The sequence below is a fragment of the Leopardus geoffroyi genome, chromosome D1, assembly GCF_018350155.1.
Source record: "Leopardus geoffroyi isolate Oge1 chromosome D1, O.geoffroyi_Oge1_pat1.0, whole genome shotgun sequence".
Taxonomy (NCBI): domain Eukaryota; kingdom Metazoa; phylum Chordata; class Mammalia; order Carnivora; family Felidae; genus Leopardus; species Leopardus geoffroyi.
The window spans coordinates 106,338,841-106,355,655 of record NC_059329.1 but is presented as its reverse complement, the minus strand read 5'-3'; the positions used below and the strand labels follow the sequence as shown (position 1 = coordinate 106,355,655).

Below are 16,815 nucleotides of genomic sequence, written 5' to 3'. Positions count from 1 at the left end.
GCTCAGAGCCTGGAGCCCGCTCCGCATTCTGTGCCCCTTCCCTGCTCACACTCTCTCTCTCAACAATAAATAAGTGTTAAAAAAAAAAAAAACTTAAAAACTAGTATTTTTGGTTATCTGGTTAATAGTTGACACTTATCAACATTGATATAACTGCAAAATAATCAGGTCTTGAAATTCATCACGTGTGAAATGAATACATTTCGGATAGATTTGTGGTTTAGAGAGATTCCAGTTCCCTAAGCTGATCTCATCTCTGCTGGAAGCAAGAAAGATGGGAGCAAGGGGAAACAATGAATCTCAAACTTTTTGGAACGCGTAGACTTTGGTTAGAGCTGGCTGCCCACGAACGTGTGCATTCTTCCAATGGGTTGGCCATAGAGTGATGGCAGACCTTCTTTGGGAATCAGGGTTATCTCTCTGGGACCACTTGGTTACTGATGTGGTCCCACCTGGAAGAAGAGAGGTGGGGATAAAAAGGGTCTCTACGCCTATAACGTGCTTAACCTACTATCTTCGCTTCCACATTCGTTTCAACTTTTTCACTAGAGGCTCAAAAGTAGGACCCCGCTATACTGGATTACAGGATGCAGATTCATATTTGAGTGAATTTATTTCCCTTTTATTTACCTGGATTTTCTCATTTCGTCCATGCCTGGCAAGAGAACACACATTTGGATCGTGCCCTCCTGGGGCTCATGTTGCAGAGAGGAAAGCAGATACAAGGGAACGTGCTCTAGTGAGATATGCGTATGACAGAGTCTAGATGAGATGTGATGGTGGTGGAGAGAACCCCTGGGCCTGGGAGCATCAGGGGCAGGGTGGGAAGAGTCCAACAGTGAGTCTTTTTTATTTTTTTTATTTTTTAATGTTTATTTTTGAGACGGAGAGAGAGCACGAGTTGGGGAGGGGCAGAGAGAGAGGGAGACACAGAATCTGAAGCAGGCTCCAGGCTCTGAGCTGTCAGCACAGAGCCCATCGTGGTGCTTGAACCCACGTATTATGAGATATGACCTGAGCCAAAGTCGGGTGCTCAACCGACTGAGCCACCCAGGCACCCCTAAAAAATTTTTAATGTTTATTTTTGAGAGATTGAGAGAGCGAGCGAGCAAGAGAGAGAGAGAGAGAGGCAGGCAGAGTGTGAGTGGAGGAGGGGCAGAGAGGGAGACACAGAGTCCCAAGCAGGCTTCAGGCTCTGAGCTGTCAGCACAGATCCCGACAGGGGGCTAGAACCCACGAATCGTGAGATCATGACCTGAGCCCAAGTTGGACGCTTAACCGACTGAGCCACCCAGGCGCCCCCCAAGAGCTGAGTCTTGAAGGAAGTGTAAATGTGCTAGATGTACCAGATAAAAATACAGGATGCCCAGTTAAACTGGAATTTTTTTTTTGGCCCAGATATTGCCTAGGTCATGAAGGGAGGAGTGTGGGTCTTCAGGTGGCTTTGGGGGAGAGGAAGAGGTGACTTCGGTCAGTGAGAACTGCCTGCAAAGGTGTGGAGATGTGAACAGTGTGGAGTGGGTTGCCTGTTTCAGATAGAAACAGTAACGCAGTAACGCAGGTAAGTGTCCCCTGAGGAAGGCGGTCTGCCCGCCAGGAAGGTCCTCTGTTCTGGGCTGGCGGCATCCGATTCCCCTTTTGCTCTCCCTTCCTTCCATTTGTCTGTCTTCCATCCGTCACACCCTAGAGGCTGCCCGGGGAACAGATGAGGAGGGGAACCTGGGTCTTTCTCATGGCTTTGTGGCCTCAGAACCTGTTTGAGGGGACAACACGAAAAGGGTCCCGTCTCTCAGAAGAGGCTGCACCCTCAGCCTCCCGACCCACAGCTGCAACCAGAAGCATATTCATTAATTTGCTGGGAGAAAGGTCTAGTAGACTAGACAAGCATATTCTCCCCCTGTGGACAAGTTACAAAGGCTGGGTGGGGAGCAGAGAGTGTACGAAGGGCCTGGCCGAAGGGACCACGACCCAGTCAAAGCTCGTTGCCGGCAGAAGCTGGAATATTCCTCCGTTGCCCCTTCTTCCTGCTCAGGACCCACCTGTCTCTCTGGCTCCGTTGCCTCTCCCTCCTCTTTGGCACGCCAGCCCTTTCTGTTCACCCAGCGGGGCGCAGTACCTCGGGTTAGGTTTGCACGTCCTAGACGACACCCACATTCTAGCCCTGCCCCCCTCACGTGACTCCCTCATCACCTTGGTGGAGTACAGGATGTGGCAGAATCTTTTCTCGTGGTTAGAGACAATCTCTTGGTTCCTCCGCATCCACTGTGTGTGAATCTGCCAGCCTGATTGGAAGGGCCACCTTATTTCCGGGCCTGGTCTGTTGCCGCACCCCCAGTGTAGAAGGGGGAAGCAGTGGGACTTGAGGTCAGAGCCACGGGCAGCACCAGTCTCCAAGGAGGGCCCCCCGGGCCTGGTGAGGAGTCTGGGCTTTATCCCACAGGTGACTGGTAGCAGAGGATTTTAAACAAAAGCATGGCATTTCTGTTTACTGACAGTCCTGAGGAGAATATTGTGGAAGGGGCAAGACTGAAATCTTAGAGACTCTTTGGGGGCCGAATAACGATTTCCAAAGATGCCCACGTCTGAATCCCCAGAACGTGTGAATATGTTAGGTTACATGGCAGAGGGGAGTGAAGGTTGCACGGGAAATGAGGATTACTGATCGGATGACATTAAGATGGGGAGAACGGCCTGGATGGCAGGGTGGGCCCTGTGCAACCACCAGGATGGTGGCAGAGGGAGGCAGAGGAGGAGACTGGAGCCAGAGAGAGCATCGGAGAGGCTGTACTGCTGGGTTTGAAGGTGAGGGAAGGACCACAGGGCCTAGGAGTGAAGGCAGCCTCTGGATAAAGGGGGAAAGCAAGGAGCCGATCCTGCCCTAGAGTCTTCAGAAGGAACACAGCCTGTTGCCATCTTGTTTAGCACAGTGAAACCTTTTTGGACTTCTGATCCCTCGACCTATGAGATAACAAATTTTTAAAAATATTTATTTATGTTTGGGAGAGCCCGAGCAGGGGAGGGGCAGAGAGAGGGAGACACAGAATCTGAAGCAGGCTCCAAGCTCTCACAACCTGAGGTATTTTATGAGTTAACTAGACTTCCGTGATAGGCTAGGAATCTATTCACTGGGTGGGGAACAAATCTGAGTTCCAAACCCCGACCATGGCGGCTGCATGTGTTGAGTTGAATCTGTTCTCCGATTTTTTTTTTTTTTTTTTTTTTTTTGCACGTACTGTAGTTTTATCATTTTAGTTGGCCCATGGAAATATGTTGGGTGGCTTCCTCCCGATGATTCATCCTCACATTGTCCCATGTGCCTGTCAGTGTGTTCTGTACGTGCTTGGGAGGGTCATTCCCTAATTACACGTTTCAGAACGCGTTGTTTTATCGTCTAGCTGAAGCCATTCTCAGTGGCAACCGCCTTACGGTGAATTACTACCCACCAATCCCTGGCCTTCACCAACAGCATGCCTTGCATCAGCCGTAAACTAGACATAATTTTATCCACATCATCTTGATCAAGTTGACGAAAGCTGGTTTTGCTTCCTCTTTCCTGCCTTGTGAGTCATTTATAGATTTTTCTGCCAGGCTAACCTCAACTCTCTCGTGTGTTGAGGGTGAAAACTTCAGTCTTCCTGTCCATCTGTCAATTCAGGGCCTGTCAGTTCAGGGTATACATCGACCTAGGATAAGGGCGAGCCCTCGGGTTTTACAGTGTGACCGGACCCTGGGGTTTGTTAATTACCCGCTCCTCTTTTCCTCCGGAGTAATTGTTCCTTTGTTTTCAAATTGTTCCTTTGTTTTCAGATTGTGGGGGCGACAGGGTGTTTTTTCTTTTCTTCTCTTTTTTCTTTTTAATGTTTATTTATTTACTTTGAGAAAGAGAGACAGAAAGAGTATGAGCAGGGGAGGAGCAGAGAGAGAGGGAGAGAGGATCCCAAGCAGGTTCCGCAGTGCCAGATGTGGGATCGATGCGGGACTCCATCTCACAAACCGTGAGATCATGACCTGAGCTAAGATCAAGAGCCGGATGTTTAATCAACGGAGCCACCCAGGCTCCCCAAGACTGTCTTTCAAAGACCATGTTCACCCAGATTCACACTTCAGTTGACAATGTGATCAAGAAGTGTGGTCTCGGGGCGCCTGGGTGGCTCAGTCAGTTAAGTGGCGGACTTTGGCTCAGGTCATGATCTCGTGGTTTGTGGGTTCAAGCCCCGCGTCGGGCTCTGTGCTGACAGCTTGGAGCCTGGAGCCTGCTTTGGATTCTGTGTCTCCCTCTCTCTCTCTCTCCCTGCCTCTCCCCTGCTCACACACTCTCTCTGTCTCTCTTTCAAAAATAAATAAACATTAAAAAAAAAAATAAAAAAAAAAAAAAAGAAGTGTGGTCTTTCCCTAGGCTTCTCAGAGGCATGAACACCAAAACTAATGCAGTGCTAGGAACAGATAATATAGATACAGATATTTTTTTTATTTTGCTTTGTTGAGATGCATTTTTAAGTTTTTTCTTTGTCTTTACATAGTGTGTGTAATGCTTCTCGAATGCAGGAAGCTTATGTTCAAACACTGGCCTCTCTGTGTTTTAGTTTGGCATCTTTGTAGTGAAAAGGGCCAATTATAGAATTATATATTTATGTGATACAGTGATGGACAACCCCTTTCTCCTCCTCTCCTCTTCCTTCTTCAAATGCAGGAGCCATTCTTAGCTTGAGGTCCATTCAAGAATAGGCCAAGTCTTGAATGTGGGCCGTTGGTCATAGTTCCTGGACCTGTGCTATAACTTACGGGTGAGCATATGCAGACAGAAAAGAACCCAATGAACATTCCTTCAGTCCTCTAATTACCTTCTGCTTTCTGGCAACAGGCATCCCACAGATACGTGCTCTTTCTGTGGTTTGGATCAGTTCATCTTCCATTCTGTTTTTTTTTTTTTAATGTTTATTTATTTTTGAGAGTGAGAGAGAGCACAAGCAGGGCAGGGGCAGAGAGAGCGACACAGAATCTGAAACAGGCTCCAGGTTCTGAGCTGTCAGCACAGAGCCCGACGCGGGGCTTGAACCCAGGAACCGTGAGATCGTGACGTGAGCTGAAGTCAGACGCTTAACCGACTGAGCCACCCAGGTGCCCCGCATTCTGTTCTTTTAAAACCGAAGGTGCCTTTCTGTGTCCACTGCTCACAATGCTTGTGGATCCCCTACATCTCCAGCCCCCTTCAGGCGGACACTCTCTACATTATAATTGTACTTGCTTTTATCTCCAGATCCCTGTGTTGAATTTGCCCTGTGTAAATACTTCCCTTGCTGTGAATAAGTCATTAAAATTCTGAACCTTGTTTGGCCCTGGATCCTTATCCGTTTGAACAATGCTCACCTAGGTGGATGGCTCATGGGAGGCAAAGGTATGTGAGTTAATGACCTGGATACAGAAGAACCCTGGCCCAGCAGTGAGGGAGTGGAGGAGGTGGGAGAGAGCCAGGAGGCCCCCCACCAAGGTCCCGCCTTCTGCCAAGAATCTCGTTTGAAATTGCCAATCCTCATGACCTGCTCTGGAATTTTTACCATCAGGAAGTCCCGCCTTTGTGGTGGACAATGAAGGGTGGGGCGTGGTGCGCTTGTACCTGTGTGGGGGTGCGGGGGACAATGCTCATCAATCTCATTTATTGGCTCAGGAGATTCCTGCGTCTGGAATCGCATTCTCTGTAGAGCCAGGGTTGGGGCCTGGGCTCTGGAATCCGGGTTGTGTGAAGACTAAGTAATTGCAAAACTGCCCCCAGCAAGTAAGCAATCTATAAAGATAATTAGGAGGTTGCGTTTCTGCTTCCAGACTTTAAAAATGGGGCCGATGGAGGTTAAAGGTCAGCTCTACCAGCGCCCCTCGGTCCTCTCAGTCTGTAGATTCAGCTGGACTCGCCGTTGGGATCGTCTGGGAATGGAATTATTTCTAATTCCAAAAGGGTTGACCCATCACCGGCAGCCTTCAGCGAGAGGCACTTTTGTTTGTATGACTGTCCCTGTGTTTTCTCAGAATTCGGATTAAAAAAAAAAAACATCTCAGAAATCAAATTAAAGCAATCATACAGACGATAAAAGATCCCCAGGAAGGAACTGTGTTTCATCAACTGTCCCGCAGAGCGCGCCCAGCTGTGCTGCGCAGGGCGGCGGAGCCCCAGGACCGACCCACCGCGTCCGCTCGCGGACACCTTGGCCGACACCGCCCCCTAGTGGCCGCGGTAGCACAGGGCGCTGAGGATGCGGAAGGCGCGTCCTCACAGACCCGCGCAGCTAGACGGAAAATTCCTGCAGAGGCTTCTCTCTCTTCAGCTGTCTCCTTCCTTGCCCTCTGCCGATGCCTTTTTTATTCCCGCCTCCCCTCTGCACGTCCTCTGCTTTCATTCAGTGGCTGCGGATGGCGTGGCCTGGCTGGGGACCGATTGCCACGGAACAGGGGGGTTTCGAGGTTTTGTTTTTTTTTTTTTTTTTACATGCACGCGGGACACAGCTTTATGACAAACTCTAGTCTTTGCACATTTTGTTCTGGGGAGACTTTCTAAACCAATCAACAATACTTTTGAGCGGTTGATGCTGTGTGACCTGTACAAAGGTCCTGAGGTGGGAAGGGACTTGGCTCTTAAAAAAAAATACTGACCTGAAGACGGTGGGGGGAGGGAGAGAAAGTGGGTGGTGGAATGAACGCAGGAAATAAGCAATGGGAAGGAGGGTGGGAGGTGAAAGCCAGTGATGGGCAGATTCTGCATTTTGAATGTAATTTTTACTTTTTATTTTCAAAATATTTATTAGTGTTTATTCCGAGTGAGACAGAGCATGAGAGAGAGCATGAGCAGGGGAGGGACAGAGAGAAAGGGAACCAGAATCCCAAGCAGGCTTCATGCTGTCAGCACGGAGCCCTGAAAGGGGGCTTGGACTGAGTTCATGACCTGAGCCAAGATCAGGAGTTGGATGCTTAACCAGCTGAGCCACCAAGGCGCCCCTGCATTTTGAATTTTATCACGGTACTAGAAAGCCTTGAAGGTTTTTACTTGGCGGAGGCTGGTGGCAGTGAAGGGGTTTTCAGGTGATGACAATGACTTTGGTGGTTGGGGGAAAGATGGACTGTGGGAGGGTTAGGTGTGAGCTGGGAGCCCATCAGGGGGCCCCTGGGTTGTGTGGGTGAGAGGTGGATGGAGGGGTGGGGTGGGGGGCAGCCCTGTGGACTTGGAGGGAGTTCCCAGATGCTTTGGAGATGGACTTGCTTGACTGCATCCACAGTAGGGTTAGGACTGTCTGTCCTTCTGAGCAGCTGGGAGGATTCACTAAGATTAGAAACCGCCTGGCAGGAGAGGGGGGCTCGGACCTTGAGTTCTGTCGGACAAGTGGAGTTTGAGAGGTTGAGTAGATGGTAGGACATAAGGGGAGGAGGTCCAGGCTCTTTTGGCGACAGGTAAGAGAACCTAGAGGAAGGGTTGTTTCTTTCTTTCTTTCTTTCTTTCTTTCTTTCTTTCTTCTTTCTTTCTTTCTTTTCTTTCGTTTATTTATTTTATTTATTTATTTATTTATTTTTAATTTTTTTTTTCAACGTTTATTTATTTTTGGGACAGAGAGAGACAGAGCATGAACGGGGGAGGGGCAGAGAGAGAGGGAGACACAGAATCGGAAACAGGCTCCAGGCGCGGAGCCATCAGCCCAGAGCCCGCCGCGGGGCTCGAACTCACGGACCGCGAGATCGTGACCTGGCTGAAGTCGGATGCTTCACCGACTGCGCCACCCAGGCGCCCCTCGTTTATTTATTTTAGAGAGAGAAGGGGGTGGAAAGAGAGAGAGAGAGAGAGACAGAGAATCTCAAGCAGGTTCTGCACTGTCAGGGCAGAGCCCAGTGCGGGGCTCGAACTCATGAAACGTGAGATCATGACCTGAGCTGAGATCAAGAGTCAGACGCTTAACCGACTGAGCCACCTGGGTGCCCTGAGGAAAGGTTCTTTTGAAAGGTTCTGAATTTTCCCCTGGGGTCCAAGCACTGGGTTCAGTGGGGCCTCTGGAAGGGAGTGGGGGGGGGGCCCAGGCAGCCTCCACTCCGTTCTCTGTGTATCTGCCTGATCGTCCTTCTTGCTGTACCGTCTGCTTGGAAGGCCCTGTCCCCCGCCGGCGCCCGGGTGGCTGGCTCCTGCCATCCCTTTAAGTATCTGCTCAAATCCTGACAAGGGGGACTCCAGAGCTTTGGCCTAAGCTTCTCTGGCTCACATCACTCCATGGATTTCTTTTATGGCTTTTATTGCAGTTTCATCTACCTGTCTGTTGACTTAACGTTTATTTTGTGGGAGCTTCCCCGCTTGATTGCCAGCTCCAAGAGAGCAGAAGGCCCTGCTTTCTTCACTGCCCTGCTTGAGCCTTAGTACAGTTCTGGCCCAGAGCAGACACTTCACACCGACTTGGATTATGAAATCCGCTCCTGGGTTCCTTAGAGTGCCCAGCGCCACCATGAACACATTGGACGTGCCCGTAAATACCTAGGGATTAATTTCATGCCTGAAGACTCCTTGGCCACAGAAGAAAAGGATGACTGATTCTCTGTCTGCAGGAAAGTGGGCTGGACGGGGACTCAGGGAGGGGGCAGCGGCCCAAGTCAGGGCACAAGAGCATCAGGACCGTAGACAGCAGTGACCCGGTGGTGAACAGCCCTGTGTCTGTTGACACCCCGCCCCACCTCCAGATCCTCTTCTGGGCAGAGATGTCTTTAAAGGCAAGACTGGGGGCGCCTGGGTGGCTCAGTCGGTGAAGCGGCCGACTTCGGCTCAGGTCATGAACTCGCGGTCTGTGAGTTCGAGCCCCGCGTCGGGCTCTGTGCTGACAGCTCAGAGCCTGGAGCCTGTTTCAGATTCTGTGTCTCCCTCTCTCTGACCCTCCCCCGTTCATGCTCTGTCTCTCTCTGTCTCAAAAATGAATAAACGTTAAAATAAATAAAGAAAATAAAATTAAAAGAAAAAAAAGGCAAGACTGATGTGAACAGACAGTTTGACTTGTAGGCTTTTGCGATGTATTTTATTTTATTTTTACATTTTATTTATATATTTATGTAGTGCACACGGGAGAGGGGCAGAGAGAAGGAGAGTCAGAATCCCAAGCAGGCTCCGTGCCATCAGCACAGAGCCCGATGAGGGGCTTGAACTCATGAGCTGTGAGATCATGACCTGGGCCGAGATCAAGAGTCGGATGCTTTTGCGATTTAGACCTGGAAATAGGATGTCCTAACAATGGTGACAGCTGAAGGATCTAGAAAATGTATAAGCAGGGGCTGTTTTTTTTTTTTTTTTTCCTGTTCTCCACCCCCTTTAAGAATAGATCGATAAAGCAATACCTATCAAAAGAACACCAGCATTCTTCACAGAGCTAGAACAAACAATCCTCAAATTTGTATGGAAGGAACCAGAAAAGACGCCAAATAGCCAAAGCAATCTTGAAAAAGAAAACCAAAGCAGGAGGCATCACAATCCCGGACTTCAAGCTATACTACAAAGCTGTAATCATCAAGACAGTATGGTACTGGCACAAAAACAGATCCATGGAACAGAATAGAGAACCCAGAAATGGACCCACAAAAGTATGGCCAACTAATCCTTGACAAAGCAGGAAAGAATATCCAATGGAAAAAAGACCGTCTCTTCAGCAAGTGGTGCTGGAAAAACTGGACAGCGACATGCAGAAAAATGAACCTGGACCACTTTCTTACACCAGACAAAAAAATAATCTCAAAATGGATGAAACACCTAAACATAAGACAGGAAGCCATCAAAATCCTAGAGGAGAAAGCCTCCTTGACCTCGGCCGCAGCAACTTCTTACTCAACCCATCTCCGGAGGCAAGGGAAACAAAAGCAAAAATGAACTACTGGGACCTCATCAAAATAAAAGGCTTCTGCACAGTGAAGGAAACAATCAGCAAAACTAAAAGGCAACCGACAGATACTTGCAAACGACATATCAGATAAAGGGTTCATATCCAAAGTCTATAAAGAACTTCTCAAACTCAACATCCAAAAAACAAATAATCCAGTGAAGAAATGGGCCAAAGACATGCATAGACGCTTCTCCAAAGAAGACATCCAGATGGCCAACCAACACTGCTGGTGTTGGATCTCTTTTGCACTGCTGGTGGGAATGCAAACCGGTGCAACCACTCTGGAAAATAGTATGGAGGTTCCTTAAAAAACTAAAAAAAGAACTACCCTATGACCCAGCAATTGCACGACTAGGTATTTATCCAAGGGATACAGGTGTGCTGTTTCGAAGGGACACATGCACCCCCATGTTTATAGCAACACTATCAACAATGGCCAAAGTATGGAAAGAGCCCAAATGTCCATCAATGGATGAATGGATAAAGAAGATATATATATATATATATATATATATATATATATATAATGATATGTCATATGATATCATATGATATATGATATATATATATGATATATATATAATACACACACAATGGAGTATTACTCAGCAATCAAAAAGAATGAAATCTTGCCATTTGCAACTATGTGGATGGAACTGGAGGGTATTATGCTAAGCGAAATTCGTCAGTGAGAGAAAGACAAATATCATATGACTTCACTCATATGAGGACTTTAAGATATAAAACAGGTGAACATAAGGGAAGGGAAGCAAAAAGAATACAAAACCAGGGAAGGGGACAAGACATTAAGAGACTCTTAAATATGGAGAACAGAGGGTTGCTGGAGGGGTTGTGGGGAGGGGCATGGGCTAAATGGGGGAGGGGCACTAAGGAATCTACTCCTGAAATCAGTGTTGCACCATGTGCTAACTTGGATGTGAATTAAAACAAAAAAGAAAATAGTTTGATAAATGATTTCATCTGACAAATGTGAAGTGAAGAAAAAAATCTAACCCGCCATCTTTTGGGACTCCAAGTGAAACCCACTGCTGACCCTGAGGAGTCAGGGTCCGTCATTCTCGAAGGCACCCCAAACACCCTGGGTCCCTAATGGAGGAATTGAGCCTATTTCCCACTCCAGCCTTTGTTGCCTAAGTGTCTTACAGGAAACCGATGCCTTCCACGCATGGTTGTGTGCTGTGTGTGACTTGAGGCGCCTCTGACACAGGGCCACCCAACCCCTAACAGATCCCAACTGCTCTATCCGCATGCTTGAAACGTCCACCATTTGTCTACAGGAGACAGAACTCTCTGGAAAGCGCCATCTTTACTTGCAGGCATGTCTGGGTAGCATAATCACCTTAACTATTTACTTTTTCACCCAAGAGCGGGATTCCAAAGAGACTGGAAGAAACAGAACAGTGGATTCCATCACTAAATGGACGCGGGTTGGGGCGTCTTTCTGAGGGCAGCCACCACCCCGTTGGACCCTCCCTTCTTCCACCGTAGGTTAAGTTTGAGCAGGGCCCTGGGTGGCTCTCTGCCCCGGCAAGGGACTGTATGCCGGTCCCCACTCCTGCCAACTGTGAGGAGCCTGGTGCGTGTGGGGAACAGGAAGTGAGACTCCTGGGCTCCTTGGAGATATGTTTGCACAGCCAGTGACTTTCCCTTTGTCCCTTTGCACTTGCTACCCTTGCCCTAGCAGTGACAACTTTCCCACTGGAGCAGGGGAACAAAAGAGAGGGGGGATTTGGGACACAAAGGTGAGATGCTTGTGCTTTATTGAAGGGAGCCAGGCTGGGGACACAGTGAGGGAAGCGTCTGGGGAGCCCCAGGGACTTCGGCGGCTGGAGACCTTCAGCTTCTGAATCCTAAGCACACAGTGGGCTTCTTATGATTTTGTCCTAAAACACGCACAAAAAACCCCCCCAAGACAGTGGCGAGTGAACCTCAGAGCTCCACCAAGATGACGAGACGCAGGAACTTCAATGTCTGAAGAGGTTCAGTGGGTCTGGGAAGAGCTGAGCTTGTAAGCGTTTTGATTGTTTTATTTATTATTATTTTTTTTAATTTTTTTTTTCAACGTTTATTTATTTTTGGGACAGAGAGAGACAGAGCATGAACGGGGGAGGGGCAGAGAGAGAGGGAGACGCAGAATCGGAAACAGGCTCCAGGCTCTGAGCCGTCAGCCCAGAGCCCGACGCGGGGCTCGAACTCACGGACCGCGAGATCATGACCTGGCTGAAGTCGGACGCTTAACCGACTGCGCCACCCAGGCGCCCCGATTGTTTTATTTATTTTGAGAAAGCGAGGGGGAGAGAGAGAGCAGGGAAAGGGCAGAGAGAGAGCGAGGGAAGCAGGGAGAGAATCCCAAGCAGGCTCCGTGCTCCCATGATCCGAGGAACGGTGAGATCAGGACCTGAGCCAAAATCAAGAGCCGGACGCTTAACTGACTGAGCCACCCAGGCGCCCCCGCAGAAGCCTCTTAAAAAGGGGGAGGTGACTGAGCCTGCTTCCCCAGGGATATTTGCACCGGGTCAGAAAAGGCTCCAAAAAATGGGCCCAGGCTGCACCCAAGCGAGGGGGGAGATCCGCTCTCAGACTGCGTGAGTCAAGGAAGCTGGGTGCCGTGAGCTTTAAGACGCTCTCCTTGGCCTTCCGAGGAAGCGTGTCTACCGCCTCTTCAGCTGGATCCCCGCGCCTTTCATGTCCGCGTCTGGCAGGAAAGGTTCGACGGCGGCCTTGTAACCGGAAAGCGTGCCCGTGAAGAGGGCTTCCGTGACGTTTAGAAAGCTCTGGCAGACCTCTGCGGAAGCTGAAGCACAGAAAAGAGAGGGCACATGCGTCCGGGCCCTTTTCCAAGCTGGCAGGGCCCCTGGCCGGGCCAGTCCCCAGATGTAAGTGGCCGGGCCTGTCAGCAAGAGATAGCAGCCTTTTCGTCGAAGGGATGCGTTGAATGCGAGATCTGGTGGTGCTCCAAGGAGTTGGCTCTTTGGCGCCGCGGGGGTCCTTCCCGGATTGCAGCCTTCTGCGGCTTGTCTGAGCCTTCCTGGCACCTCCTGGGCTGGGGCGGGGCGGGGTGCCATGTGTTCCGTCTGCGAGTTCTAGGCAGAGGGCTGATGGGAGAAGGTGCTGACCTGATCTTTTATGCAACGTGGGGTCTGGGGAGAGGCTACTGAGGGCTTCGGTTGTCCCACCAGAAATGTGCCTCTTACCAAGGGTGAGTGACGATCTCAGCCGCTTGCTCCTGGGACGGGGAGGGGCGTGGCAGAGTCAGGCTCTGGCGGAGTCAGGCTCTAGCCAAGTGCAAGCCCCTGAACTTGGCCTGGAAGAGGCGCTGGGCCCTGCGGTGTGCACTCACCTGCCCACAAGCCTCTTGCTTCCCTTCCTGGCCCCACTATATTCCCTTCACCCAGAGTGCTCCCCCTTTAGGCTCCTGCTCCCAGGAATGTGGGGGAGAGTCACCGTTTCCTACGCCCTACTTGGTCCTTCTTCCCATGGACTCTCAGTCCCCGTCCTTGAATTTTTTTTTTTTTTCAACGTTTATTTATTTTTGGGACAGAGAGAGACAGAGCATGAACGGGGGGAGGGGCAGAGAGAGAGGGAGACACAGAATCGGAAACAGGCTCCAGGCTCCGAGCCATCAGCCCAGAGCCCGACGCGGGGCTCGAACTCACGGACCGCGAGATCGTGACCTGGCTGAAGTCGGACGCTTAACCGACTGCGCCACCCAGGCGCCCCCGTCCTTGAATTTTCTGCCTGTGTGCAAATTCGGCTTCCCCGCCTGGAATCCGGGCACCCCCAAGTGGCCGCTCCAAGTCAAGCCCTCTCCAGAACTTTGAGCCCTGCTTTGCAACTTACTGTCTCATCTGGCAAGTATCTTTATCTTTGTGTGGCTCCATTTCTTCATCTGTAAAATGGGAATCATACCCCTATTTCATAGGATTGTAAGAATGAGAAGCGGGGGGCGCCTGGGTACCTCAGTTGGTTAAACGTCTGACTTCAGCTCAGGTCATGATCTCATGGTTCATGGGTTCCAGCCCCGCGTCGAGCTCTGTGCTGACAGCTCAGGGCCTGGAGCCTGCTTCGGATTCTGTGTCTTCCTCTCTTTCTGCCTCTCCCCCACTCACACTCCGTCTTTCTCTCTCTCAAAAATAAATAAACATTAAAAAAAAAAATAAAAATCTTTTTGCTTCTTTGCTTATGAAAAGGAGTAGAAGAGGTTGATACAGAGTGAAAAACAGGTAACTCAATTCCCAAAAGATCAGGGGCTTCAAGAGAAGTAGGATCCATCTTCCTCCCTTCCTTCTGTCCCTCCCTTCCTGCTTCCCTCTTCCCTCTCTCTCCCTCTCTCTCATTCCTTTCCTCTTAGTGACAGCTGCAACTATTCAGAGACTCCTTATCCTTCTGGAGGAGGACAAAAATGTTTAGAAAACTCCACTCTGGGTTGGCAGTTTCCCAAAGGGAAGATCCCTTTCTAGAATATTCCTCTCTGCCCAGAATGGGAGACCTTGCCTTTGCTTGGGTTTCTTTTGGAGACATGGGGCTCTATAGCTCTTTCTAGCCTCTTTGGCTCCCAGAGTAGGGTGGAGACCCCAAACCTGAAGGCTTCACTATACCAAGGTCTCTTGGCGTCTTGGGGGTTCTCCAAGACTGGGCTCTGAGAAGCTCATTATTCCTATTCTGTTGGTCATTGAACACACATCCATCCTGGATCTCCTCCAGCCCTGCCTCCAGTCTGTTCTGACTCTGGAATTCTGAGGTTGTTGGATATAGAAGATGGGATCCTTTCCTTGGTTTCCCCACAGGCTCAGGGTGCTTCCCAAGTTCGCAAGATGGGCTTGTTCACAGGCCAAGACTCCTGGCTGGGAGTCAGCCTTCCAGTAAAATGGGTGCCCCCTCTCCTGAGCACAGCCGGGTGGCAGCAAGGGTTCCTGAGCCGGGCTTGGGGAAGAGGGGCTCTGGGCCCTCACCAAGACTACAGCCGAGAGCCAGGGTGACCAGGGCAAGAGTCATGGCGAGCTTCATGGTGGTCAGGAGGCTGGTGAGTGAGGCGCTGGCCTGTCTCTGGGTCCGATGGTCTCGTGTGAGGTGTGCTCAACTGGGGTGCCTTCTTAAATAATCCAGGCTGTACTTGGAGGGAGGGAAGAGGGCAGGGCCTGGGCTCCACCGATGGGACCACACTATTTACTTGGGCATCAGCTTGGTGGGAAAAGTAAATGTTCTTTTTGCTCAACCCGGTTTCTTTCTCCATTGAAACTGAGCTCACACAATGGGGCACTCGGTCAGGGGAAGCCCAGAGTTCCATGTGGAGGCCACAAGGGGACCCAGGTCAGAGGGCACGGAGCCCTGGCTGTCTGTGCCACTCTCTTTGAACTTGAGCATGGGAGCAGTCTAGATCAACAGAGGCAATTAGAGTCCACCTGGACCCATCGCTCCAGGAGAAACCGAGGTCTTAGGCTCATCCCACAAGGTGCGACGGGAATGGGGCTCAGGACTTTGGATACTCCATTGGGCTCCTCTCACTGCCTCTCGAAGGAAGGCGGCTGGGGATGTCGCATGGACCAGAGCATCTTCATGATCAGACTTGGGGGAGACCCTGGACTGAAGCATGTTGACAGATAATGGCCTTCTCCAGAAAGCCCACGAGAAACCCAAGGCTCAAATCAGCCTGGAGAATGCACTGCTCGGGGCTGGGTCTGTTCCCACCCGAAACTGCTCTTAAGTCCTGCCCTCCTGGTGGCCAAATCCATGGGCACTCAGTCCATATCTCGCTTGGCCTCTTAATGGCCCTGACCCTTCTGACCTTTTCCTTCTTGCACTGTTCTCTCTCCTGTGCTCCCAAGGCTTTCTTTCCTGCTTTCTTTCCAACCATCCTTGTTCTCGAGACATTTATTCTTTGCCAATGGCACTTACGTATCATCAGCTCCAGACTCTGGCCGTAGGCCCTTCTCACCTCCCTCTGCCACATCTGTGGCTGCTCCCTTCCTTCTCCAGTGCACCTGCCTTAGGACACAGGCTTGGCCTGGTAAAGCCAACTCTTAAACGGCCTCCCATCCCGACTTGCCCTCATCGGGAAGGCCTGTAGAACGATCTTTCTAAAACCAGCTGATCGTGTCCTCTGTCTTGAAACCCTTTGAAAGCATCCATTTGCGGACAGGGTAAAAGTCAAGTGCGATCTACACTGCTTTTGCTGACCACTTAGCCTCATTCCGCCACTTCCCTGCATAGTGATTTAACCCTATGTTAGTATTTGTGGATGTGGGAACGTTCCGTATGTTTCTTCATGCCTTTCTACCTTTTCACAAAGGATGCCTCGTGCCTGGGATACATACCTCCCGTCTTGTCTACTTCTCCAAATCCTGTTTGTACTTCAACATTCGGTCAAACGCCCATTCATTGATTTCGTGTTGGGCACCTATGTGCCAAGCATTGTGTTAGGGGGTGGGGAATGGGGTCGGCCCCTTGCAGGGGCCCCCTGCCAAGGTCTGTATGCTCAGAGTCCTGGGAAGCTCTGGAAGAGGTTTCTTTTTTTTTTTTAATGTTTTAAATTTTTATTATTAAAAAAAATGTTTATTTATTTATTTTGAGGGGGGTAGGGCCAGGGGGAGAGGGGAAGAGAGAGAGAATCCCAACCAGCCTTCGAGATGAGCCTGAAGCGGGGCTCGATCTCAAGAAACGTGAGCTCATGACCTGAGCTGAAATCAAGAGTCAGTCTCCTTAATCGACTGAGCCACTCAGAAGCTCCTTTTTAATGCTTTTTAAAAATGTGTTAAAATATACATAATACAAAACTTACCATCTTCATCACTTTCAAGTGCACGGTTGAGTGCATTAAATCTATTCACGTTGTTTCGCAGCCGTCCCCACCAGCCATCCCTGTAGCTCTTTTCGTCTTACAAAACTGAAACTGTCCCCATTAGACACTAAC

General features: G+C 50.0%; 1 protein-coding gene across 1 annotated transcript; it reads right to left on the bottom strand.

Annotated features, from left to right (window-relative positions):
- Positions 1 to 412: 412 nt before the first annotated feature.
- Positions 413 to 14,912, bottom strand: SCGB1A1 (secretoglobin family 1A member 1). Its single transcript, XM_045482581.1, is given in 4 exon segments — positions 413 to 452; positions 12,394 to 12,562; positions 12,565 to 12,699; positions 14,858 to 14,912. Coding segments are annotated over 4 exon segments (399 nt in total).
- Between the last annotated feature and the right edge of the window lie 1,903 nt (positions 14,913 to 16,815).